The sequence below is a fragment of the Aedes albopictus genome, chromosome 2 (genome assembly GCF_035046485.1).
Source record: "Aedes albopictus strain Foshan chromosome 2, AalbF5, whole genome shotgun sequence".
Classification (NCBI taxonomy): domain Eukaryota; kingdom Metazoa; phylum Arthropoda; class Insecta; order Diptera; family Culicidae; genus Aedes; species Aedes albopictus.
In genome coordinates this window covers 40,842,301-40,867,300 of record NC_085137.1, presented here as the reverse complement: position 1 = coordinate 40,867,300, position 25,000 = coordinate 40,842,301, and the positions used below count along the sequence as shown (strand labels likewise).

The 25,000-nt window shown below is 41.7% G+C and overlaps 4 protein-coding genes across 4 annotated transcripts; 2 read left to right on the top strand and 2 right to left on the bottom strand.

Annotated features, from left to right (window-relative positions):
- Positions 1-4,769: 4,769 nt before the first annotated feature.
- LOC109421303 (5'-AMP-activated protein kinase subunit beta-1) lies at positions 4,770-6,389 on the top strand. Its single transcript, XM_019695803.4, has 3 exons — positions 4,770-5,422; positions 5,493-5,723; positions 5,863-6,389. The coding sequence occupies exons 1-3, from the start codon at positions 4,919-4,921 to the stop codon at positions 6,007-6,009; spliced, it is 882 nt and encodes a 293-aa protein (XP_019551348.1). The 5' UTR covers positions 4,770-4,918; the 3' UTR covers positions 6,010-6,389.
- Positions 6,390-6,673: 284 nt separating this feature from the next.
- On the bottom strand, positions 6,674-12,039 carry LOC109621809 (ATR-interacting protein mus304). The gene is made up of 6 exons (XM_020075958.3): positions 11,409-12,039; positions 10,026-11,350; positions 9,876-9,964; positions 9,600-9,802; positions 6,947-7,411; positions 6,674-6,864 (listed from the first exon to the last, which is right to left on the bottom strand). Exons 1-6 carry the CDS (start codon positions 11,824-11,826, stop codon positions 6,686-6,688), a joined length of 2,679 nt encoding a protein of 892 aa, XP_019931517.2. The 5' UTR covers positions 11,827-12,039; the 3' UTR covers positions 6,674-6,685.
- A 9,381-nt stretch (positions 12,040-21,420) lies between these two features.
- LOC109621857 (uncharacterized) lies at positions 21,421-23,818 on the top strand. Its single transcript, XM_020076047.3, has 3 exons — positions 21,421-22,575; positions 22,640-23,275; positions 23,633-23,818. The coding sequence occupies exons 1-3, from the start codon at positions 21,565-21,567 to the stop codon at positions 23,741-23,743; spliced, it is 1,758 nt and encodes a 585-aa protein (XP_019931606.2). The 5' UTR covers positions 21,421-21,564; the 3' UTR covers positions 23,744-23,818.
- On the bottom strand, positions 23,736-24,634 carry LOC109621858 (pyroglutamyl-peptidase 1). Its single transcript, XM_020076049.3, has 2 exons — positions 24,340-24,634; positions 23,736-24,279 (listed from the first exon to the last, which is right to left on the bottom strand). The coding sequence occupies exons 1-2, from the start codon at positions 24,538-24,540 to the stop codon at positions 23,869-23,871; spliced, it is 612 nt and encodes a 203-aa protein (XP_019931608.2). The 5' UTR covers positions 24,541-24,634; the 3' UTR covers positions 23,736-23,868.
- Positions 24,635-25,000: the final 366 nt, after the last annotated feature.

The following is a 25,000-nucleotide window of genomic DNA, read 5'->3' as shown; positions in this document are numbered from 1 at the left end:
GTCCTATAGGACAAACAGAATCACGACGGGCAGATTCGGGCAGCGGAAGTAATAGATAAACTTTGTCCACAGACAAACAGACGTAACACTCTGATAATTCCCATCGTACTTCGATTTAACGATCTTTTTCAAAATTTGATAGTTGGCCAACTACCCACCTGTAGCGCTCACATCGTTTTTGTTCGAGTTTGACGTTTGCTCACTACCGCCACCTAGTTGATGGTCGGCCAAACTTAGTCATTTTAGCATTGGGCGAATATGTTTCCGTGACTATGATTTGAATCGAAAAATGTTCGAAGTGTTACGTCTGTTTGTCTGTGCTTTGTCTGTGGATAAACTGTCCATATTCGTATAGTTGACTAAGCGCCACTGTACTGCCGTGAATCGCATACTTGTCCCATTTGCATAGGAAATCCAGCAAAGATGGGACTGATATGCGATTCACGGCAGTGTAGTTTCCAACACAGTTTTGAAATCCCGCATAGAAATGTACACTATGTCATACATTCCAAACATTAACTGTCGTATATCTGTTAGTGTTATTTTATCTCAAACTGTTGCATTAATGCTGAACAATATAAAGGTTCACAGAATGTATTATTGAGAACAATTCGAGTCATACATACCAAATTGTAACAATAAACCGTAGTATCTTCACTTTGTTGAATGATATGTGAGGCAAAACTCGTGCGAAATGGTGGCAATATGAAAGCACTCTCTGCAAATGGTTCGTTTTTATTTTTGTGCAACACACCTAGACATATGCATTTCACCATATTTAACTGACACCCAACAATTTGGCAAACTGTTACACACATGAGTGTATATGTGATCGATATTCAATTGCAAATCTTCTGGGTTTGTCGAATGCTGGCTTTGTTTACAACGGTTGTGAGCAGTGAAATTTTCGAAAAACTTTAGAAGCGTAAAACAAATCAATAAAATTTGGACTTTGGGTATTCCTCTATCCATATTATTATGGTGATGCCAACCTGGATCACAACGATGGAGCCGGATGTTCAGGTAAGGTTCTAGTAAAGCTTAATTTAACGATTGAAAAATAGGAATTGGGTTTTATTTTTAGTGATTTGCTATGCCGACCATATCGTTGGAACCGGGTGTGCAGCAGAAACTCCGGTAAAGGTGAAGTGAGTTGTTTGGACTTTTCGGCACCGGTAACACCTCGACGCTAGTGCAGAGAGATGCAGAGTGCAGATAGTGGGCTGTAAGCTGCAGCTCAAGGCCAACGGTTTGATGTCGGAATCGTCGAGTCTTGCGTGCGATCAGATCACCAAGCGGCTGCTGTAGTTTATCGTTGCTACGGATGTGTTCCGGATCTTGTTCAGCGTACGAGAACAATATGCTGAATCCGAACGATGTAACCGTGATTGATTTGATCTTGGCGGTTGGGGGGCATCCATTAAGTACGTCACGCTTAGAGGGGGGAGGGGGGGGGGGTGTTGTGAAAGTGTGACAAGCAATGTATTAGGTATAGCAAAAACCCGTACGAAGGGGGGGGGAGGTTGAACATTCTTAGTTTTAGCGTGACGTACTTAATGGATGCTCCCTTGGCACGTATGCTAACGTGAATGGTCAATTGTTCAAAGGTTCCTGTTTTGGGAACTTTCTGTCTCACACAAATAATGTCATACCAAATTGCTTTGATGCTTTTATGAAGATAATGTACAAAATTTCTATTTACTATGAAAATTAAAGGTAAAAAGCCGAGTTTTAGTTTTTTCTCTTCTTTACACTTTTGATTTCACTACTGGGCTGCGCAGACAGTGATCATAAGTGTGGAAATGTTAAATAAAATGTGATTGCAACGAACCAACAAACCGTGTCTTTAGTGCACTTGGTTTTCGATTTGTGATGCAATCTAGCAGTTTTATTTACGTTTCCGCGCTTTTGATATTTCTGCAACAGTCCAGTAGTGAATATTTTTCCATTCCCCCCAATAGTACAAACGTAAAAGAACTAAATAACATATTGTTATTACAACAGTATGAGCGCTATATGCTAGACTGTGGAACCATATTTCACTATAAAGCAATAATTACACATGCATTTCCTATTTTACTCAGATTTTATAGGCCAACTGTTCTTGAACTATTTGCTACACAATAAATTGAGCAAAGAATGGATAGTATGTTGACCTTCTGACAAACTGTAATCGAAAAATTTTGTTCGAGAAAATTGGCGTTTTCTTATTGTAACATAACTTAACCGCCTATTCCCCATATTGTAATTTGCTTGAGAACCATCTATCATACTATCAAAACCGTTTATGTCACTGTTAGTTTATTGTTACTTTGGGTGCTATACTACCGTGTATGCACCAAACTTTGCGCAGTTAAGAAAAATCAAATTTCTAGTCGTTATAAAAAATACAAACAAACAAAATATTTCATGAACAACATGCTCATACGATAGACTAATGATCCTTCTTTGAGTCTGCAATACAAAAAAATCATAATATTAACCAAAAAATACTTAAACTAGAAAAAATATTTCATTGTCTTGTTCCTAACTTTGCGCACAAAATCTTCGATTGTTCCTAACTTTGCGCATAGTGTGCCTAACTTTGCGCATGCTATGAATTGCTCAAAAAAGTAATCAAAAATGCTATTATTTCATGTTTGCCCATTAAACTAAAGTTATTCAGATCAGTGTGCCCTTTATTGATCTTTGTTGAAATACTTTGTCCTACGAAGGAGGGGGAACGGAGGCCTCCGGAGTTCTTGATTTCGTCTGCGGTTCGTACTAGGCACCTACTGTGTGAACAATCCAAACTTCATGAGGGGTTGTTTCCTGTGGCTAAAGATCAAAGGTAAAAGCTTCCTGATAAATGAAGTGACCGTTACGGATAGGAACAATAAGGGGTCATTTAAATGTGACGTCCATCTTTGGGGGGAGGGGGCTGAGGTTGTCTGAGAAAATGTGATATGCCATGTATTAGGTATACTATGAAGCGTGACGGGCGGGGTGGCCCAGAGGAAGAGGAGGTTCTAAAAGTCTAAAAAATGGTGGACGTTATATTTGAATCGGCCCTAACATTGACCGCCGGAAAATCCAAATGAAGGACTGTTCACAAATCACGTATCATTGTAGACAGATGGAGAGTGCCTGCCGTAGTGCTACGGTTCATACAATTTTCTCTACTAATTCCTATACAAAATCTGCTACATGGCGGAGAAGCAGGCCTGAAATAATCAGTTCTTGTGTTACATAATATTTATATGATTCATAAGTCATGTATTGACGATCAACAAGCATTTACTGAAAGTGCGCAAACATTAGGAACACAGTGCAAGTAATGGTTCTAAACATTGCGCACCACTATTTACTAATTAAATTAAAAAATTTATTTCGAACTGTGATTGATATTACTAGAATATCACCTTTTTTGTTAATTAACTGCAAAATTAATCATCGTTGCACAGTTTTATCGAGGAAAATGTTGATTTTTAGTAGAGTTACTTCTTGGCAACCATGTTAAGGCGAGGCAAATTTTGACATCTTTGTGTATTTTTTGTTTATTATTTAACATAAACAAAGATTTTATGGCAATTAAATATTTGTCAAATAATGGTTATGTTTACACAATAGTGGTTTCTGCTTTTAGTGGTGTTGCGTGTACGTACACGCTGCATTACACGAACACCACCTGAGCTACTGGTTGAAAATAGTAAACAAAGATCAGCTGTTCCCAGCAAAATCAAATGGGCATATTTTCAACCAGTAGATTTGCATTAGTGTTTGTGACATCGCACTGCGAAACCACTATGCTAGTGCAATGATTAAACTGGTGAATATGTTGACATTTAGTTATTTGTTTCGTTATTTTACAAGAATGCGCAAGTTTGGACCTGCGCAAAGTTAGGTGCGCACACGGTATACTGTTGAGATACTGTAGAAAATAGTTGTGAACAGTATGGTACACAGTACGAGTATGGTTCATGGTTATTTTAAAAATGAATAATGGAAAATTTTAGATATTTTCTCACGTTGACATCTAGCTAGTGATTAGATCTTGTGCTCTTTTGAATAAAACTGGTTACAATTTATTATGCACATGTGATAGATATTATTCTCAATTTAGTTGAAACCTGGTCCGCTATACAGCGCACCACTTCCGAAGTTTGGTCCGACGCACGGATTTGGAGAAAAATCCAACTTCGCTAGTCGAAAATTCCGGATTTCAACTGCACGGAGAATAACTTGTGAATGCGGATGTTGTCAATGGTGGTTACGTCGACTATGCTATCATGGGCAATGAAGTAGCATTCGTTAAAACTCAACTTGTAGGCGAGATGGACAGTGGGCGGTCTTATAAGACCTTTAAGGCTATAGCCTTGGTGGAAAAACTTGTAATTCAGAAGGCACGAAATGTTGCTAATTGGCAAATTGAGAGATGAAATTTGTGAAAAAAATCGCGTTCTGGTGGGATTCGAACCCACGACTCCGTATTCGCTAGACCCACCAGAACGCGATTTTTTTCACAAATTTCATCTCTCAATTTGCCAATTAGCAACATTTCGTGCCTTCTAAATTACAAGTTTTTCCAGTATGTTTCAGACATACCAGCTAACCTGGTAAAATGCCAGTAAAATGGGCAATATGTATCATTGTATAGCCTTGGTCTTGGCCGTCCGAAGAGACAACGCAAAGCGGAGCGGTACCACCCTATTTCGAAAAAAATAAAGGCCTTTTTGCACTTTGAGCGAGCAGAAACACATTTGGCTGCGTTCTTGTATTTTGTGTCAAATCATAATAAAGAAAAATACAAAAAATCACGTAGAAGAAAAACATTGGCGACGGAACTTTTTATTTCGGTGATATTCTGCGGAAAAGTGCAGGTCCTCGATAGTTTTGTGTTGTTTCTCCGTCGCGCAACGGTCCCCATCAGGTAAGGCAAATGGGAAATGCAGGCAGCAACTTGCCACGGGAGCGGCACAAATCGGGTTCGCACGATCCGATTCCGGGGTCTCCGCTCAAGGACGGACAAGCGTTCGTCTTCGACAAAAAACCGGACCCAAATCATCGGCTGGTATATCAACGGAGCGACGAGGACGCCGAGCCGTACTACTCCAAGTCGGTTCCAGAACCGGAGTTTGTTCGGGATTATAGAAAACGCGCAAATACCATTTCGGACGATGCATCGATGGGCGTAGGCGGGAGTGGCGGACAGGGTATAGAGCCAGAGGAGGACGACAAGGAAGAACAGAAAACGGCACTTCCGACGGTGTTCAAGTGGGAGGGAGGTGGCAAACAGGTCTACATCAGTGGAACGTTCAGCGAGTGGAAAGCACTGCCGATGGTCAAGAGCCATGGGGATTTTGTCACGATCATCGATCTGCCGGAGGGAGACCATCAATACAAGTTCTGCGTCGACGGGGAATGGAAGCACGATCCGAGGCTGGTAAGATGGATGACTAAATCTGGTGGTTGTTCTGACTCAATCTCGAATGTTCCGTTATATTTCTTGCCAGAAAAATGTCGAAAACGAAGTTGGAACCAAGAACAACCTGGTGTCGGTTCGCCAGTCGGATTTCGAGGTTTTCCAAGCACTTGCCAAAGACAGCGAGGACACCGGTAAGGACGAAGCAAAGGAGTACGGGCAGGATATCCCGCCCACCAGACCGTGGGGCAAGGAGTCGGGACCGCCGGTTTTGCCTCCGCATCTGCTGCAGGTTATCCTGAACAAGGACACGCCCCTTTCGGTAAGACCATTGTTGGGAGAAAGGATATCAGGATATCATTCCCGTTAAGCGTTTTCAGTTTTGGCTGAAACGTCCGTAATGATACCTGATACCCATCAGAAAAGACTACTGAAATATGGCATTTTTTCTCCTCTTCCAGTGTGAACCAACATTGCTACCGGAGCCAAATCACGTGATGTTAAACCATCTGTACGCCCTGTCCATCAAAGACGGAGTGATGGTTCTCAGCGCAACCCATCGTTACCGGAAGAAGTACGTGACCACGTTGCTCTACAAGCCAATTTAATAATGCTACTGCACCGAATTCATCGTCCTATTCAAAGACCGTGCATGTGAAACGCGTATATAAACACAATTTGGCAACGAACAGAGCATGGTTTTCACTATCATAACACTATATAGATTCGGAATCTGGAAGCAGGAGTATGCACGCAAAATAGGTATATTTTAATAGATGATAGAGGTGAATTAGTTTTGAGAATGATTCAACCATTGATTAACCAGAAGATGTAAGCAAAAAAGTGGCAAAATGTGACGAAAATTGAACACGACCACATATTATAATAGAAGCTTTAGTTGTTTCAATATTGATAAGGAAAAAAATGTAAATTATATTACTGCTAATGATTGTTTCAATAAAAAGTGATTGTTCAAAAATGGAAATAATCATCTTTTTGTTTTAGGGAGTACGCATTGTAAACCGTTAAAGGGTAAACTGCCGTTCTACGCATAATTGTTCCATGTTATATGGGATTCCCATATAACATGGGACAATTGAGCGTAGAACGGCAGTAAATAAGTTGTTATTTTTTGCTCACGATTGTCCAAGAATGTGGGAGTCTTGAACTGAAAGGTGGAAGCTGCACTACAAAGAACAGCTACGTTATTCCGGTCTGACCACGGGATTTCGGCGCGTTCTAGCAAGATATTTTTTATACATACCAACAACACTCGCTTCCCTGTCACTGTTGTAACAATTTACTACTGAAAAAGTCCTCATACAGTTCATCGTACATATCACGTCGTTCCAACTCGGCACTGTCGGAGTCCGCCTCGTCCACTTCCATCCGCCTCGGGTCTTCACTCGACTTCAACGGCTCTTCCATCACTAGCCGTAAGTCTAGCAGTTGAAGAGCGCTTCCTGTGGAAAATAGGGACAAAGTATCGTTAAGTTTCGTCGAAATTGATTTTGTTCAGAGTGTGTTAAAGCATTCAATCATTACTGTGCGTAGGCTGGAACCGGAAATCGCTCTGATGTTGCAACAACCAGTTGTAGGTGGCTTGCAGGCGGCACTGGATGACGTGTCGCCCCACCTGCAGGACCTCCCCTCGGTACACGGTTTCGAACAGGTCGAACAGCAGCAGCACGCCGTTCTGGGTGATCTGCAGCATGGTATCGTAGTCGACATTCAGGGGGCACTGCATCCAACACCGCAGAACCTGGTGGAACATTACGACGAACGCGTTGGTGATCCGGATGTGGCATTGGCACAGCGATAGGACCGATCCTTCCGGTCGGCGTACGAACTGGTGAATCCATCGCACCGGACGGGCCAGCGAATTTCGCAGGAAGTAGATCGTGTTGCGGGTGTTCGCCACCAGACGGCGTATTTCGATAGGGGTGAGCGTTCGATTCTGGGGAACTGAAGTCTCCAACAGGGCGGCGTAGATTTGTAACGTGCAGGAATCTGTGAAGAAGATTTTATAACAAACGCAAGTTGAAGTCTCATTGACAACAAAGATGAAATAAGTTCTATAAACTTTAGGTAATCCAACTAGAATTTTCTTAACAAATACCACAAGATAATTTCTTAGGAAATTAACCTCTTGCCAGAATTTTATGTGCTGATGGATCTAAGATGCATTAATAGCACAGACAAACAGACATGTTAAGCCATATGAATAAAGCTGAGTAAATACACAGACAAACAGACATATTACTTAGAAGAAAATTGCTTCAAAAACATCGTTTGGCATCTCACTAGCACCCTCTATAATGCTCAATCTAAAGCATTCATTTGCAGGTGTTGTTTCCCTCGGCTCGATGTAACAATTTAGCAGGTGACGACTCCCCCGTGGCGTCATCCATTCATAAAACTAAAGACACTGTATGCTAAAGACACGAAATCTGATGATTGTTGCTATTGATGATGATTGTCGCGTCATGACGATGATGCTTTCGAGCAATGCTTTTAAAGCGCGTTTGACAGGTCTCCTGCTCGATTGGAATGACATTGACAGCAAATTTGGAATTCCAATTGAAACATTTCGTGTCTTTGCATATAGTGTCTTTACATAAAACATGACTGAAGGTTCATGATTGAGTCATTTTATGTAAACATTGATCGGCGTCGCGTTCATTTCTCTCCAAAATTGAGAGGTGATGTAGGCACAGCAGCGCCATCATGACACATGCGAGCACAGTCCGAACCACACGTTATTTTCAAAATAACCGTTAAATCGTGCGGTGATTTAGATTTGAGTAGTATGTCTGTTTGTCTGTGGTAAATACTCATTACTTAATCTATGTGAAGCCGTGGAACAAATCTCTGTGAATCTTCACAGAGATCCGAGTAAAGAGTATTTACTCAGTTTCATTCATATGGCTTATTACTTAAAAGAAATTTGTTTCAAAAAGATCGTTTGGCATCTCACTAGCACCCTCTATAAGGCTCAATCCGAAGCATTCTTTTGCAGGTGTTGTTTCCCTCGGCTCGATGTAACAATTTTGCAGGTGACGACTCCTCCGTGGTATCATCCATTCATAAAACGAATGAAGGTTTATGATTGAGTCATTATATGTAAACAATGAACGGCGTCGCGTTCATTTCTCTTCAAAAATGAGAGGTGATGTTGGCACAGCAGCGCCACCATGACACATGCGAGCACAGTTCGAACCACACGTTATTTTCAAAATGACGGTTAAATCGTGCGATGATTTCGATTTGAGTAGTTTGTCTGTTTGTCTGTGTTAATAGGTACTCCAAATTAATTTTTTTTAAGGATTTCACATGCTACGAAAACAGTTCTACAGATAACACTTTACAATTACAACATGCTCATGGGAATTACCCCATCAGCATAAGCTGCACACGGAAGAACACACGCCAGAGATTTTTGTTTGTGATAAATATCAACACCGATTCTGCTAAAAAATCTCGCTCCGGGGAAGTAATGTTTCCATTCCAGGTCTCATTCCGGATGGTTATCACCTCTCCAAACTTCATCATGTAGTCCCGAATGGTGGAGTGGCTCATCTACGGGGAAGGTTATGCACCCTAACCGTCACCGCAGGACAGTCCACGTAGACGGAAACTCGAAATTATGTGCCGTCACAAAGCATTTTACGCTTTCAATTGTGTTGCGATTGGTAACGGGAAGCAATCTCATGCGACTTCATTTCAATAATTACGCAGTTGCGGAGATGATGCAACTGAATGCTAATTACATCCGCAAAAAATGTTGCACCTTGGCAATATCAGGTCGTGTTGGGAGAACACTAAGATCGATCGACTATCGACTGAATCGTTAGTTGTAAACACGGTCAACACTTCCAGCTTTACGGTAGCTGGGCAAGCAGTGGAGAATGTTGAAAGCTACCAACATCTTGGTAGTGAAATCTGTGCTGTTGTACGCCAGTAAAAGTTGGTGTGTATGTGGAGAACACTCAACGGCTCGTTTTAAGTGCAGTTCTCTTCAAGAACTTTCCTCAAGGATTCCTCCAGAGCATGAACCATCAATTCAAAGAACTACGCCTGAAATTCATGTCAGAATTATGAGAAATTTTTTTTCGGGGGCTCCCCCGAATTTGAAAAGGAAGTACCCAGTTTGCATCGGAAAAATAACGGAAAAGTTCAATGAGTTAAGGATACTAACCTTTAGTAAACTGAATCATCTTGTAGGCATCGTTCGCAGCAAAGTCCGATGCTTTGCTCTGCCTACAGAGACGGTTCACAAGATCTATCGTACCGGTGGAGCTCGTTATTCGAAAAAGCGCCTCGGATAGGTGACTTAGGATTAACGGACTATCCGGTCTGCAGAACACAATCGACTTGAAGAGCTCCATCAACTCCCGACCACTGTTAGGATGGAAAAAGGGGTACATGTCAATTTTCCGCACGCACCTTCGCGTTGAGTTCGTTCGCAACTTACTCTTGCTTGTACTGTATCACATGGCAGCTGAGTCCGCTTAGAACCGTTCCGGCAGCGGCAATAAGTCCCAAATGGCCATACAGATCGCTCTGAAAAAAAGGGTTCTTATCTTATACACCGTCTTTCCCACTAGACCATCAATAAACTTACCGCGTAACTGATTTTTCCGAGCGCCCTGCTGATCACCTGGACGCAGTTCCCCGACCCTTTCCACCGCCGCACTAACCTCACAGCTAACGCCGGAATATACCGGCAGAGCAATCCCAGAGCAGCCAAAAACCTCCGCTGCACGATCGCTTTCTCGTGTAGAAATATTGGCTGCTTCTGATAGATGTTCACCGCCGCTTCCAGACGGTTTCGTTTGCTGTTCTTGCACAGGAAATCGTACGCCACCTTGGCGCTCAGGTGGGAATCCTTAACGCGCACCAAAGCCAGTCGGTTGCAATACTTCCCGATATCTTCGGAACCTTGACAGGCAACCAGGGCTATCGAAGGGATGGATTCCTCCGGGAGGGCACACTTGAGGTAGATCATCTGCGCCAGGTACGACTGAAGACGGCCCAGGTGCTCCGAGAGAACGGCATCCTCCTTGGAGAAGTTTGCCAACCGGTTGGTGGCGTTGAACTTGGAAATGCTTTCCGTTGACAAATCGAACATCTTGGAATCGATTTGGGGATTTTCTGAGAAAGGTTGCTGAAAGAGCCGTACTCGGCGTTTGTGAATTTGGAAATCTTTCGTAGTTACTGGTTTCTCTTTGGGTGCTTCTTTGTCTAGTCTAAACGAACTACTCATTCGCTTCGTTTTCAGATTCATCATCTCCATGTTCTTGAAATCCAGTTCCGACTTTTGTGCAACAATCACCTTTTCCAAGTCTTTCATTTTCTCCACCCATTCCTTCTTGATGGTTTCTTTTTCCTTCATCTTCTCCATCCTCAGTTGTTCGTTTTGGTTTTTGATGTTCTCCATTTCGTACCGCAATATGGAAACTTCTCCATCACGGATCTGTAGCCTGTCCGTGACTGCGTTGTAATCCTTCTTCAACTGTTCCCTTTCCTTGCTCGCCCTTTCCAACTGTCCGGTGAGGTATCTGACTTGCATGTCCTTTTCGTGATCCTTCTTCTTGGCGGCATTGGCAAGTGCCTCCCTTCCGGCTTGTGTTGGTTGATGTTGAGTAGGCCCCTTGCTCACCATTGTGGACACCGGTTGCTTCGGCTTGAACATCATCGATCCCGACCTAATGTCCCCGTTGACCTTGACCGGCTTCGAAGGGGAACGTTCCTGTGATGTTTTAGGACCTCCATCTCGTTGGAACTCATTCAGATTAAAATCATCATCGAATTCATTGTTGAAGAACTCATCGATGTGTTTCTCTATGTTATCGTAGTTCTCGTCAAACTGTTCGCTGAACACGTCGTCGTCTCCATCCGTTAGCAAATCGATCACGCTAATGGGAACCGAATTGCCTCTCGATGGCCCTGGAATAAATCAGTAAAATTTTACGATTAAGCACTAAAAACCCACCCGAGAACCAACCTGGAAGTGCCGCTGACGGCGGAGGCATCAGCTCACTAGAACTCGGCCCTCCCACCTCATTCAAAACGGCTTGTGTGCTGGAGGCAAGCTCTTCCCGAAGGAACGTCCCGAACGTAATATCCCCACCTGGGGCTTGACTTTGCTGCAGCTGCGTTTGCTGGAACATTTCCACCTCTTCCACGGCCTGGGAAGCCAATATGATGAACTCGTCATCCTCTTCGCCCCACAGCGATTCCGACTTGGAGGAAGACGATTTGGCTATCGCCGCCGTGGTTGTCGTTTTCACCGTCCGTTGTTGTTCCTGCTGCTGTTGGATGTACTGCTGGCTGGAAATGATGTCGATGTCCAGTCGGGCTTTCTTGTATGCCGACGACGACGGTTGTTTCAGCTGGAAGTTTCCGTATCGCTTGGATGCCATTTTTCTTCACTTTGACGGCGCACAACACAATATTTATTTCTATTTTTCGAAACAGAACACTAACTAATAAAACAAGATAATAGATTTGAACGAAACACACGATTAAACTACATTATTTTGAAGGAAAAATTGATTATTCTAATGTGCAAAATCAGGCGGTGAATGTTTGAAGTTCGCGCACGAATCACGAATCACACAACAGCTTTGACAGTTCTTGTTGTCTCTTCACAGGGGTGTGACGAAGAGAGAGTTAGCAATACAGTCACTATATACACAGTCTGGCGGACTGTCACTTTCGACCGGAGCCAATCGAGCATGACGTCACGGTGTAGCATTTATCGGTGTGGACACTATGACGTCATGCTCGATTGGCTCCGGTCGAAAGTGACAGTCCGCCAGACTGTGTATATAGTGACTGTACACGGAACTACAAATCAACCCAAATTTAAGTTGTTTTGACGCAATCCCGGTCTTCCGTGGAATAACTCAAATTTGCGTCAAACAGCGAAAGTGGTGAGTGAGTAGTTCTCGTTTGAGAGCGGCAAAAAAATTAACCCACTGGTAAGTTATTTTCACCCAACGGAGGCCTCAAATGACGCAAATTTGGGTTAACTCAAGAAAACCCAAATTTGGCTTCTTCCACGGAAGAGCAGCGGATGCGTCGGTGCTTCTCTCTTTGTTTTTGACAACATTGCGGTGGGGCGAGGGAGAAAACAACCCAACTTTGAGTTAAAACTAAAAGCAGTTTAGCCAAATTTGAGTTTTTAAAACTTATTCTTTGAGTTTTAATATTTTTCCGTGTAGTTAGCAAGCGAAAGGCCTTTTCGGCTTTTTAGAACCATCAGTAATGATGACACCGCTCAAATCAAGCATAACTTTTCAATCCGACGTAACTCGAGAATGTAAACAAATCCGGGTTAACTGCTGCATGCATGATTCATAAAGCAAATTGAAGAATCCACATCACTGTTTGATGATTTATTGCTTTATTTGTTTAACTAAGCATATTTTTCGAAACGACGTGTCTAACTATTTTGATGTTTACAACTTTACTGATAGATACACCGTTTTGATATACACTCAACCAAAATATCTTAGAAAGATCATAAACTGAACCTTATGATTCATCAAAAATAAGAAGATTATCGATTTCATTACGAAACTTATGAAGATTGAATGGTCGAGAATAATATTCATGGAAATATCTTATGAAATACATGAGCGTAACTGTGTCTGAAAATTTTTTAATTTTATCTTATATTTCTCATCGCTTTGGCTGATGTGAAAAAGTCATAAGGAAGACCTTATCAAATTAGAAGTGGACATGGCGGAGTATGTTGTGAAGGAATCGGCAGAGTCCAGTGATATTTCTCGGCAATCGCGATCTGTAAACCATCGACCAAAACAACTTCGAGCGAAGATTATTCCGCACAATCTGAACAGCCCAGCTTGGGGCCAATTCCTAATTGGAGAGTCAGAACGGTAAGTCATTTGGAAGCAAATTCTTTCTACCAATTTTTATTACAATCCTTTAATGTCTACAGAATCATGTTGGCGTCTGCAGCATCAAGCTAGACAACGATGGCGGCGCCCAGATACCCAGAACCCGAAACCTTCATCGAACCAACAGATTGCACTGGACCCGGCATCGAATCAAGAATTTTATACTTATTTCTGTGAATAAAATCAATTCAAAATAGATAGTTTTCGATTTTACTGAAGCTTTTTAGAAATCACCCCGTATCATGGATATCTTCTTCTTATTTTTCATTCATGCAACGATAGAACGCCTATCCCGCATAGTGAAATACAATTTGTATTACAGTCCACACAGTATGTCTCCTTTATCTGTTACTATTACTGTACCACGAACAGTTGCTTTTCTGTTGAAATCATGAAACTCGAAGCATTCGATCACAAAGAACGGTTTATGTAGCCCATTCCAAGCTGTTACAACATATCATATTGTGCAGAAATGGTCAAATAATATAAGGATGAAAACTCGGGAGGCATGGTGGCAATATAGAATGACCTTTTCTCAAACGGTTTGTGATTATATTTGCGCAACACACTTACACCTGTGTATATCACTGTATGTCACTTAAATTCGACAGTTTGTCAAATAGTTGCATACATTGGTATTTGTAACGCCCGGACTTTGCAGTTTGCAGATTTTATAGAAAAAAAAAAAAAACAAAATCTTTCGCGCGGTCGCTTGCCAACTGAGTGAAAAATAATTTGGAATTCGCTGCGGTTAACGGCTTGAAGCGCCTGCGGAGCGGTCTACATTATACAGAGGTAGGTTTTGCGTGATTATTTTATTTCGTTTTTGTTGGTATGTATAACTCATTGAATGAATTATTTCACAGAGTTCGCGTACTGTGCGGGGTTCCGCATAAAGTCGAGTACCTAGTTCCCGCTCCAGCAGACATCACCTTGGACATCATCATTGCCCATCCGATCGGAATCACCCGAAGTGCTCGAGGAGGTGGTTTCATGAACTCGGATTTATACGTTGAGGACATTCGGAAAAAAGTGATGCGTTTTGGACGGGGTCTTGAGGATGAGATCGAGGATAAATATGAATGATTGAATAAAAAAAAATCACCGGAAATAATTAGCTTTTTATTTTAACGGTTTCAATACAATATAACCATATGCCACACATTTAAAATACCATAGACAACAATAAATCAATAATACCACATACATTGATCATTCTTATTCCTGTTTTATTGTTTAACTGCTCTTTAACCATTTGCTATGTAGTGCATTTTTTGAAAAAGTGGATAATAAATTGACCGTATCCTTTACTGTTTTGCGAAAAAATTGTTCGAGAAAATGAGCGATTTTTTATGGTAACCTATCTTAACCGCCTATTACACATACTGTAATTTGACGGATTACCATTTGTCAAACTGGCAAATCTGTACATGGAATGGTTATCTTACTGTTATCTCGGACAGTTTGGTGAATGGGTAAATGACAATTACTAATAGTCATCTACAGTATGAGAAACGTTGCATTTACAGTTGGTGATTATGCGGGATATGTAAACCGTTTTGATTCAATTATGAATTTCATATTCATTTTAATAGAGATTCATATGTTAGAGTTATGAATTTTAAACCCAAAAAAAGTTTATAAAACTCATACTGAAACAACTATGACTTCCATATACCAATAGCACAGATAATCATAAGGTTTTCTTATGCATTTTTTGCAAGGATAACGATTCTCTTAAGACAATCTTATGATATTCATTCTGATCTTACACTATTGAATTCATAAGGTTAACATTGAAAATTTATAGGGATACCTTATAGCAAAAAAACATAAGGTATTCTTACGACATTTTCTAGTTTTTTTTTGGCTGAGTGTATGAGAAAACCAAACGACGTATCTAGCCCAAATCAAAAGTAATAGATACACCAAACTGGCACCATACAAAAGCGACGTATCTGGCATGACGTATCTCTAACCAACCCGGTGTATGTGTATTTTTGTCAAAATTCATTGTGAAAATGATATGGAATGAGTAGGTTTTGTTTTCCACCTAGTGCGTGCTATATCCCCCCGCATAATCACGAACTGTAAATTCAACGTTTCTCATACTGTAGATGAACATTTACAATTGTTATTTAACCATTTTTCGAACTGTCCGAGATAACAGTAAGCTAACCATACCACGTACAGATTTGCCTGTTTCACAAATGGTAATCCGCCAAATCACAGTTGTAGAATAGGCGGTTAAGATAGGTTACCATAAAAAATCGCTCGTTTTCTCGAACAAATTTTTCGCAGAACAGTAAAGGATATGGTCAATTTATTATCCATTTTTTTTTTCAGACAATTCACTGCATGGCAAATGATTTGAAAATAGTAAAACAGTAAACCTGGAAGGAAAACGAACAATGTATGTGGTATTTTTGATTTATGGCTATTAATGGCATATTAAACTTATGGTATATGGTTCTGATATATTCAAATCACTAAAATAATAAGTCTGTTATGCATTTAACGGATATTTTTTTTATTCAATATAATCTCTAAGGAGCATTACTTTTATCACGCATTATACAACTGGAATTACCCGACTTTGGAGGCATGCACTTTTGGATCCGAGAGCACCTACGCCGATTCCGGGGCCTTCCTCCGGATGGGAACGGATTCCATACCATTTTCAGCATATATCAAGAGGTGTCCTTCTAGCCTTTCTTTTGCGGAATCCCTCGCAGCCGCAAACAGTCAGGCGGAATGAGTCTCTTGTTGTTGAAGAAAGTTCATGAGTTCTGCAATACAATTAATATACGATGAGTCATACCACCAAAAAGAAAATAATCATGCAAAACTTACATCTTCTAATCCACACCGCTCCAAACACTCCAACTCGTTTGCTACAGCAACTTTTTAGTTGGGTTTTTCTCTGTCACGAAAGGTTTCGTTTTTTTTTCTATAAAACTGCAAACTGAAATGTTTTGTCTTCACAAATACCGCACGCATACAGCGTGCGATATGTGCAACAATTTGGCAGACTGTTGAATTTAAGTGGCATATTGTGATATGCACATGTATAAGGGGCGATTTCTTCACCCTGGCTTAAGCGTTAAGCCAGGTTTAACTGTATGGGTAAGCCTGGCTTACCGGTTAAGCCGAGGTGAAGAAATTGGCCCTAAGTGTGTTGCGCAAATATAATCACAAACCATTTGAGAAATGGCTATTCCATATTAACACCATGTCTCACAAGTTTTCATCGCTATAACATTTGACAATTCCTGCCCTGTATAACTTACTGTTACAAATTGGTATGCGTTACTTACAACGTTTCTAATAGTTGAGTGCCTCAAGTTTCATAGTTTTCAACAGAATAGTACCTGATTGTGGTACAGTAATATTAAAAGAAAGAGGAGACATACTGTTTGGAGCGTATTACAAATTGTATTTCTCTATGCGGGCCTGGTGATGTTAAGCACGAAAAAACTTATGAAAAGTCTTTTTATAAAAAACTATTTTAGTGAAATGGTCGTCAACATTGACCATGAATTTACTCAGATCAGGGAAAAAGTTAGATACGTCGATTTGAAAAATTATGCTTGAAATGTCAAATTTCGTGTGAGAGTAAGGGAGCGTCCATAAATTACGTCACGCTTTTAGGGGGGAGGGGGGTTCAGCTAATGTCGTTTTCGTTTTTGCGGCAGTGCTACACCGCTTCGTGCTACACTTTCCACTACAAAAACGAATATTTTTGGCGCAGTTGCATTGGTGTGCGTGAATAAAAACCAAAATATTTACAATTTTGCAAACGCTGATTGGTGGACGCGGTGTACACCAGCTACACTCCCGATTTTCTGAGTGCTGCACTATCTTGAGCGGTGCAGAAAAAGTGCTGCACCGGTGCAGCACGAAAATCAAAAACGAACGTTTTCGGTGCAAAAGTGCTGCACCGGTGTCCCGAATAAAACGATATCATACGGCTGTGATACAGTCAATCTTTCTGATTATTCGTGGAATCATAAAATGGATCATTAACTGATGATTATGTGAATGATATTAATGATAACAGGAATCATATCCGGAGTTTGAATGATAGACCGAATGGGTTGTTAAGTATCGTTACCATTCAAAAACGACTATTTTCTCGAACAAAAATTTCATCAAATTATACACGTTATAATCACTTTATCATTGATTTTATGATACACTGAATAATAAAAACAAAAACTGAAATATTTCACAGTTCTGCCTTACCGACTTAAAAAATGATACACCCCTGCAGATCCTTCTACTGTCAAAGTTTGTGATGTTATCTGTTGTGTTTATTTCTGTGCCTCCTGGAAGTTTTTTTGTTCACGGTTGGGAATCGAACTACTGCCACAGACAAACAGACATATTACTTAGAAGAAAATTGCTTCAGAAACATCGTTTGGCATCTCACTAGCACCCTCTATAATGCTCAATCCGAAGCATTCATTTGCAGGTGTTGTTTCCCTCGGCTCGATGTAAAAATTTAGCAGGTGACCACTCCCCCGTGGCGTCATCCATTCATAAAATATGAATGAAGGTTCATGATTGAGTCATTTTATGTAAACATTGATCGGCGTCGCGTTCATTTCTCTCCAAAATTGAGAGGTGATGTAGGCACAGCAGCGCCACCATGACACATGCGAGCACAGTCCGAACCACACGTTATTTTCAAAATGACCGTTAAATCGTGCGATGATTGTGATTTGAGTAGTATGTCTGTTTGTCTGTGCTACTGCTGCTGCTGCTGGACGGCTTCGTTTATTCTTGCGATGCGTTTTCTCGTTTGACCACATCGGCAATATGTGCTCGCGGGTGGTTTGAAATCAGTTTTGTGAAAGCTGAAAATCGCTATGCAGAAACGACCTGTCCTAGGTCTCAATGCTCGTCTCAATGTGTGTCAATGAGGAATGCGTGCTCTCTCCTACGCTAATTTTCATGGCAGTATCATTATAGTGCAAAAAGTTAGTTGCCAGACAGTAGCCAATGCACAGGTGTGGCATAATCGGGGGAAATATGCTGCAGTGCGATACATAGCAATGCTTTTCCGTGTCAATATTCACGATATTTCGCATGCGCTCAGGATTTAGGATTCTACAACTTCTCTGTATCCTTCTAACGAAACTTTTTGAACTCTTACTCACAAGCTTTCTCCCTATAAGCACACAGAAATCGAAAAATGTAGGAAAATCGAATTATTTAAAATTGAATACTTATCATTAGGTGTGTCATAATCATTTGTGCTATGATATATAAAAATATTGAATGATCTCGTTTTTAAAGTTTGCCTCATCTGATCATTGAGCAATGATTACTTCTATGATTATCATTCAGTGAATTCAAAGCTTATAATATGCACGATACACGCAGAAAAATAAATTGTAAACATAATTAAATTCTAGTTCAAATCAACCGATTTTTCAGTTTACTATAGCGACAAACTGATTTCTAGTTTAAACTGAACTGTTGCAACTGTTTTATAATACAAATGTTTTCATTTGACGAAATTTTTGACAGTTTGTTAGAACAAACAGAGATTTGGTCAAGGGGTTGGTCACTCGGCACATTGTGCCCGGCACACATGCCGGCACATCTCGGCACACATGCCGGCACAATCCGGCACACATGGGCACAACATAGAAATCCAACTTTTCGGTATGGAATCAAACTGTCAACATACTTACGATTGCAAAAATCCCTTCATACAGATTCTAGACAAGTGTTTTGGGTGGAATTTTGTCGGTAAACACCGACTAGACTAATAACATTCGCCAAAAATAGACAGGATTATAATTAGCGCAAAAACATTTAAAGAAAATATTCTACTGGGGAAATTCGGCACACCTCCGGCACACTTCGGCACACCTCCGGCACACACTGAAAAACAACCGGCACAGTTTAAGCACATATTGGCACACGCTCAAAAATCACGGCACAAATGAAGTGTGCTGAATGACCAACCCCTTGGATTTGGTAGTTTCAACATAAAATAACAGATTGTTTTAAACGACTGCACTTTTGTGACTAACAAAGCCGGAATGTGATTGTTTTGGTGACGGCAGCTCCTGCGGCAGCTCGGAAATCTATTTTTAGACCGTCGGTGAGTGGATGGGGAGGAGAACGACTAAAAAAAGACAAAAAAGGCGAAGCCGATCAACTTTTTGTGGATGCTGTCGTGAGTGCCTGCGCGTTATCCATCACGACCAAAGCTGCACTTGGAAGTTGGCGTGCTGGATTTGCTGCACCTTCTTCGTTGTGGCGATGTTGGGGTAAGCATTTTATAGGTGTGTGAGTGCTTTCGGACCAAGTTCCGGACCATGTTTATGGTTTTTATTTTGTTGAAACAAATGATTTTTTTGACATTAAATGAAATGATGGTAATCGGTTGTTTTTATCGATAAACTCTAAATGAAAACAATTAAATATAACTTTGGAATAAGTAAATTCTCAGTTTGAAAATCAACCATGCGTTTTATTGTTTTAAACAAGCGCCATTTTTCTGCGTGTACCACGAATTGTAAAAATCTATTCGGGGTAGCACCACCGCAAAAACGAAAACGACATAAGTGTGACGACCCATACAAAACTTTCAGAGTTCTCATACAAAAAGTGTGACATAGGGGGAAGGGGGGGTTGAAAATGGGCAATTTTTGCGTGACGTAATTTATGGACGTTCCCTAAGCAGACCAGTATTAATTCGTGCTGTATTCCATAGTCTATTTTATGAGGCTAGTCAAACGACAGAAGTCCGCACTCTGATGTTTACGTTTTCAATCATCATCCGGTTGCTTGCAGACGTTTATTCACCTCTCTTTTTCAAGCATAGTGGTTTCTACTTTTAGTGATGTTGCGTGTACGTACACGCTGCATTACACGAACACCACTTGAGTTACTGGTTGAAAATAGTAAACAAAGATCAGCTGTTCCCAGCAAAATCAAATGGGCATATTTTCAACCAGTAGATTTGCATTAGTGTTCGTGACACCGCGCTGCGAAACCACTATGCAGGCGGGATAAGCCGCGGTAAATAATAATCTCACCCGCAATACTCCAATGATTTTTCAGACCTTTCGTAATGTCGATCCATTTTTTTTATCCCACCCCTGCGGTAATTGTGACATAAAATTTACAGTCACTATACACTGTGAGACCAAAGTACTCTTTAAAGGGTGAAAAAGTACCCACTTTGAGAGTAACTAGGTGAACTCTTAAAAAGAGTAAACGGCCTTTACTCTTAAAAGAGTAAAGTGCTCGTACGTCAGTGCAACGAGTAAATTTTACCCATTATCCACAGAAACCCCGGTTGGAAAAAATGGGTAAATTTAACTCTTTTTGATTTTCTTTATTTTTAATTTGCATGAAAAATGAAAATGGTAAACATAGAAAACAATTTAACATAAGAACAAATTTATTTAATCAAAAATTGTTGTTTTGTTACAAATATGAAGTTCCTATCGCTGCTGAATGAGTTGGAGACATCTTTCGACGACAACCCGACAATATCGACGAAGTCCCATTTTTTCGGATGTCCTGCACTTGGTCCTGCAATCAAACAACAATATTTTGGATGATTTTATAATCACAGACAATGAAAGCAAAATTAAAGTCATTATTATACCTACTTACCAGTTATTTCTAGTTTTATGTTTGTTAAAACTCACGATCTCACAAAAAATACAAGTGCCGAGAGCAAACTTGATTCACGATCATAACAGAATTTTCACCCTATAAAGAGTAAATATTTGGAACTTGAAAATGGGCAAATATTACCCTTCGTTCAAAATTTTGAAGTACCCTTTATTTTGACAGCTCCATATATCTGCAAAAAGAGAGTACTTTTTACTCCTTAAAGGGTAATGCCGGGTTCGCAGTGTATACACAGTCTGGCGGACTGTCACTTTCGACCGGAGCCAATCGAGCATGACGTCATAGTGTCCACACCGATAAATGCTACACCGTGACGTCATGCTCGATTGGCTCCGGTCGAAAGTGACAGTCCGCCAGACTGTGTATATAGTGACTGTAATAAAATTGCATCAAGCTGAAGTTTGTAAACAAAAATGCACTTCTCACGTGCATCCTTCAACACTTTTCCATCAGGCGCACGTTTCACTCGCTTGCTGTTTCGTCTGCTGTCTGTCCGTTCAGATCCAGCATGTTGTGCAATCGCGTTCCTTACTAGTAAAGTTGTGATCTATCCTCATATAGTGCTCCAAAATGTTGAAATTGTTCAGATCGGTGATTCGGCTGGAATGGCGCCAATCGGCACTGTACTCCACCTTCCGACCGGCGGAATTCCACTTCGAAACATCGGACGGCGAAAGCGGCACGCTGATCCATCGTTTCTCCCGACACATTGCTCTGACGAAGCGGGACTTTACGGATCCGACTCGGTTCAATTTCAAGTACTCATCGTTCTATCCCGTTTACCGGCCCGATCAGTTCCTCGAGCAGTTGTCGGCCATTTCCAGCCATGACATGGGCAAGCTGATCAGTATGACGAGCGATTTCCGCGGGAAGGCCGACGTCCGGATGTACACCGACGTGGTAAATGCGCTCGATGAGGAGTGTGAGACGCGAGTGGACCGAGCGGAATTCCGCGAGTTGGTGGGAATGATGCACGGATTTATGTACCTGTTGCCGAACAAGATCACGAAGCTGAAGACCTACCGGAAAGCGATGCCACGGTTGGTGGAAATGCTGGGGCGGAACGTGAACCGAAAGGATTTCATGACGGTTTTGTTTTTTTTGGGGCTGTGGAAGAAGAACGCTGCTGGGAGCCGACTGATGGAACAGTTTGTGGGTGAATATCTGGGAGAGTTTTTGAACGATGAGATGGAGCAAATGGATTTTGTCATATTGGCAAATGCGTTGTATAAGACCAGTGTGAGAATCAAGGATGAGCAGTTCCGGAATCGCTTGGCGGAGGAAATTGCCAAATTTGAAGACACGGATATGGCTCTGTTCATAACACTGGTTAAATGTGCTCGCATGAACCGGATACACTCCGATCGGATAGTGGATAAGCTGAGGAATGTTCTGCAGAGTCAATCGGAAGCGTTGGATTTCAGAGGTCTGACGCATCTGTTTGCATATGTAGCGGATAATCTGATAAAGGACGACCAGTTGACAAATCTTTTCCTGGAAGAATGCAGAAAACACTTAGAGGCCGAAATACTGACCCAACCGGAGGAAAATGGCTTGCTGCCGCAAAACTTCCGAGCGAAAGTAAGATATTGATTTCTTTTTTAAGCTTTCTATCTATAGCTTACTTTCTATCTCTCCACCCTAGGATCTCGCCACTTTCCTGTGGAGCTGTTCAACGCTATCCATCGCCCTGGAAGACCTCGAGCTGGACGCAAACGAACTAAAAGAGGTAATCTTCCGCAAGGTGGAAAACGGTGAGTACCGCTACATTCCGGACACTCTGGTGGACACGTGCCTCTCGCTGTGGATGATGTGCCACCCTTCGGTGGATTTGATGTCCACCATCTTCGGTGATCGCCAGATGACGCAGAACTTCATGAAGGATCGGGCCAAGATCGAATCCCGGCGGGATTTGCTGCTGGCGTGCGCCGAGATTGAACGCCCAGAAGCGTTCAAAATCATCTCGAAGCTTCCGCGGGTCCGAGCCTTCCAACTGGATCGACCGGCTCCGGATTACCTGGTGAAGAGTCGGCGGCAGCTGCAGCGAGTTGTCAGTTGTTTGCAGAGTTTGAAGGACAAACTGCCGATCAGCGAGATCGAGCTGAATTTGCCTATTCGAGCTTTGAACATCGCAGGGCTGCTAGTGAGGATGGAAAACGACGAAGTGGTGAACTTGGACGTGCTGGATCGAGCGTACTGTTTGACGGATAAGCAGACTCCGTCGGGACTGATGCTCCTGAAACAAAGGCTCCTGAACAAGGCTGGAGTTGAAACACATCTGGTAAGTATGCATTCGTTTTTAGGAATTCGATGTTATTTCGGGATGATTTCTATGAAAGCTCTCTTAGCTTAAGCTTAAACATAAGAAATTAATGGAAGGAATGTCTAGAAGGATGTCTAGAAATCTTTCACAGGGATTTCTGAATTTAAAAATCCTAGAAAATGCCTTATCCTATACCCAATAAATGGTAAACTAGTTCCTCGGGAATCTCCCGAAGCTTCCAGAGAACACCCTGGCTCCTTCAACAAGATTTTTCTCGACAGGGCCAATTTTTGATGTAGGACTACATTGTTTCTAATGAAGTATCATTAATTATCATCTTTAAGTGGATTAATCAATTTTTTCGAATAATTCCAGATAAACTGTCTTCAGATGGAAACTGACGACGAGATGATCCAAACCCTGGCCGCCATCATCCAAAGATCCGTGAAAGCCCACGCTACCAGAGAAACTAGGAAAGCCGGGTAAAAGACACATATATTATCGTATCGCAATTGAATCTACCACAAACTATAAAATCAGTTAAAATTGATTAAAAAATAAGCTGCCAGCTCAATTCCATCCGAACGAAGCCCTTGCCACATCCACTGTTCCTAGAGCATTCCCTTCGAGTCCAACTGGCGGATGCACCGGTCCATCACTTGGTAGATGGCATCCTTGGTCTGCTCCGAGCTGTACGGTTTCCCGATGCCCGGCACGTGGATGAACAACGTCCGGTCCCGGTCGACGTCCAGCGATTTGAGGTAGATATAGCCACACAGGTAGCTTCCGACTTCCCGGGAGCATTGACACTTGACCGCATCGAGTTCCCGGGCGATAGCCTCCACGTCCAGGCTCGTTTCCAGATACTCGCACTTGCCCTCGGCCGTGGCACTTTTTAGCGATATCTTATCGCAGGGTAGACACTTGTTGGCGAAATCCGGCCGGCAGTACCCGGACGAGTAGGAGCATTTTTCCAGATTGATCGTTTCGATTCGGCCGTGGACGCCGACGTGGATGACCAGCTGTAAAATAAATACGTTCATCAAATTCACTGGATCAAAACCGACCACCGCGGAACAAACCGCCGGATTCTCGTTCCAGATTTTGGGCACCACCGCATCGACCGCTTCATATGTGACAGGTATTTCCAACTTTTTCACTCGATATTCAATGTTTTTGTGATGGTACGTGTCGGGGAGGAGCTTCACCGCTTCCCAGCTGGCGTTGCGTTCTTCGTGGCCGGCGAACGGACCAAATCCGGTGACGTAGATGATACGGGACATGGTCACAAGTTCTTCCTTCGAACGATGCCTATCTAGTCGATGAGTTCACTACGCCCGACCACCCACACACACGGTTGTTGTTGTTGTGACTGTATTTCAGTCCATTGATGACACTTTCGCTGATGATAATCATCACGAAAGCTTCAGCAGTGATGTAGGCAAAATTAGGATGGGACGTATTTAATTTGAAATGCGAGATAGGTAATCATTCTAGAGCAAAGATTATCATTCTTATTTTTGATTAATTATTATAATAAGGGATTGTTCATTAGTTAGGCCACTCAAAAATTTTAAAGTATCTCTCCCCCTCCCCTAGGTCACACTTTTGTATGAGACTTTGGTATTTTTGTAAGGCCTTTCTTTTTTTTTTTATTATCATAAATAAGCATATTTTTTCAGCATTTCTAGATCAAACGTTGCGAACTAAATTTTAGAATTTCTCCAAAAGTTTTTCGGGAAT

Coding starts and splice junctions, on each gene's coding strand:
- LOC109421303 (XM_019695803.4), top strand. CDS start 4,919: ATGGGAAATGCAGGCAGCAACTTGCCACGGGAGCGGCACAAATCGGGT. Junction 5,423..5,492: donor GGAAGCACGATCCGAGGCTG/GTAAGATGGATG, acceptor ATTTCTTGCCAG/AAAAATGTCGAAAACGAAGT. Junction 5,724..5,862: donor ACAAGGACACGCCCCTTTCG/GTAAGACCATTG, acceptor CTCCTCTTCCAG/TGTGAACCAACATTGCTACC.
- LOC109621809 (XM_020075958.3), bottom strand. CDS start 11,826: ATGGCATCCAAGCGATACGGAAACTTCCAGCTGAAACAACCGTCGTCG. Junction 9,803..9,875: donor GTGATACAGTACAAGCAAGA/GTAAGTTGCGAA, acceptor CCATCCTAACAG/TGGTCGGGAGTTGATGGAGC. Junction 7,412..9,599: donor GATGATTCAGTTTACTAAAG/GTTAGTATCCTT, acceptor TCTTCTTCACAG/ATTCCTGCACGTTACAAATC.
- LOC109621857 (XM_020076047.3), top strand. CDS start 21,565: ATGTTGAAATTGTTCAGATCGGTGATTCGGCTGGAATGGCGCCAATCG. Junction 22,576..22,639: donor CGCAAAACTTCCGAGCGAAA/GTAAGATATTGA, acceptor TCTCCACCCTAG/GATCTCGCCACTTTCCTGTG. Junction 23,276..23,632: donor CTGGAGTTGAAACACATCTG/GTAAGTATGCAT, acceptor GAATAATTCCAG/ATAAACTGTCTTCAGATGGA.
- LOC109621858 (XM_020076049.3), bottom strand. CDS start 24,540: ATGTCCCGTATCATCTACGTCACCGGATTTGGTCCGTTCGCCGGCCAC. Junction 24,280..24,339: donor TCTGGAACGAGAATCCGGCG/GTTTGTTCCGCG, acceptor TTTATTTTACAG/CTGGTCATCCACGTCGGCGT.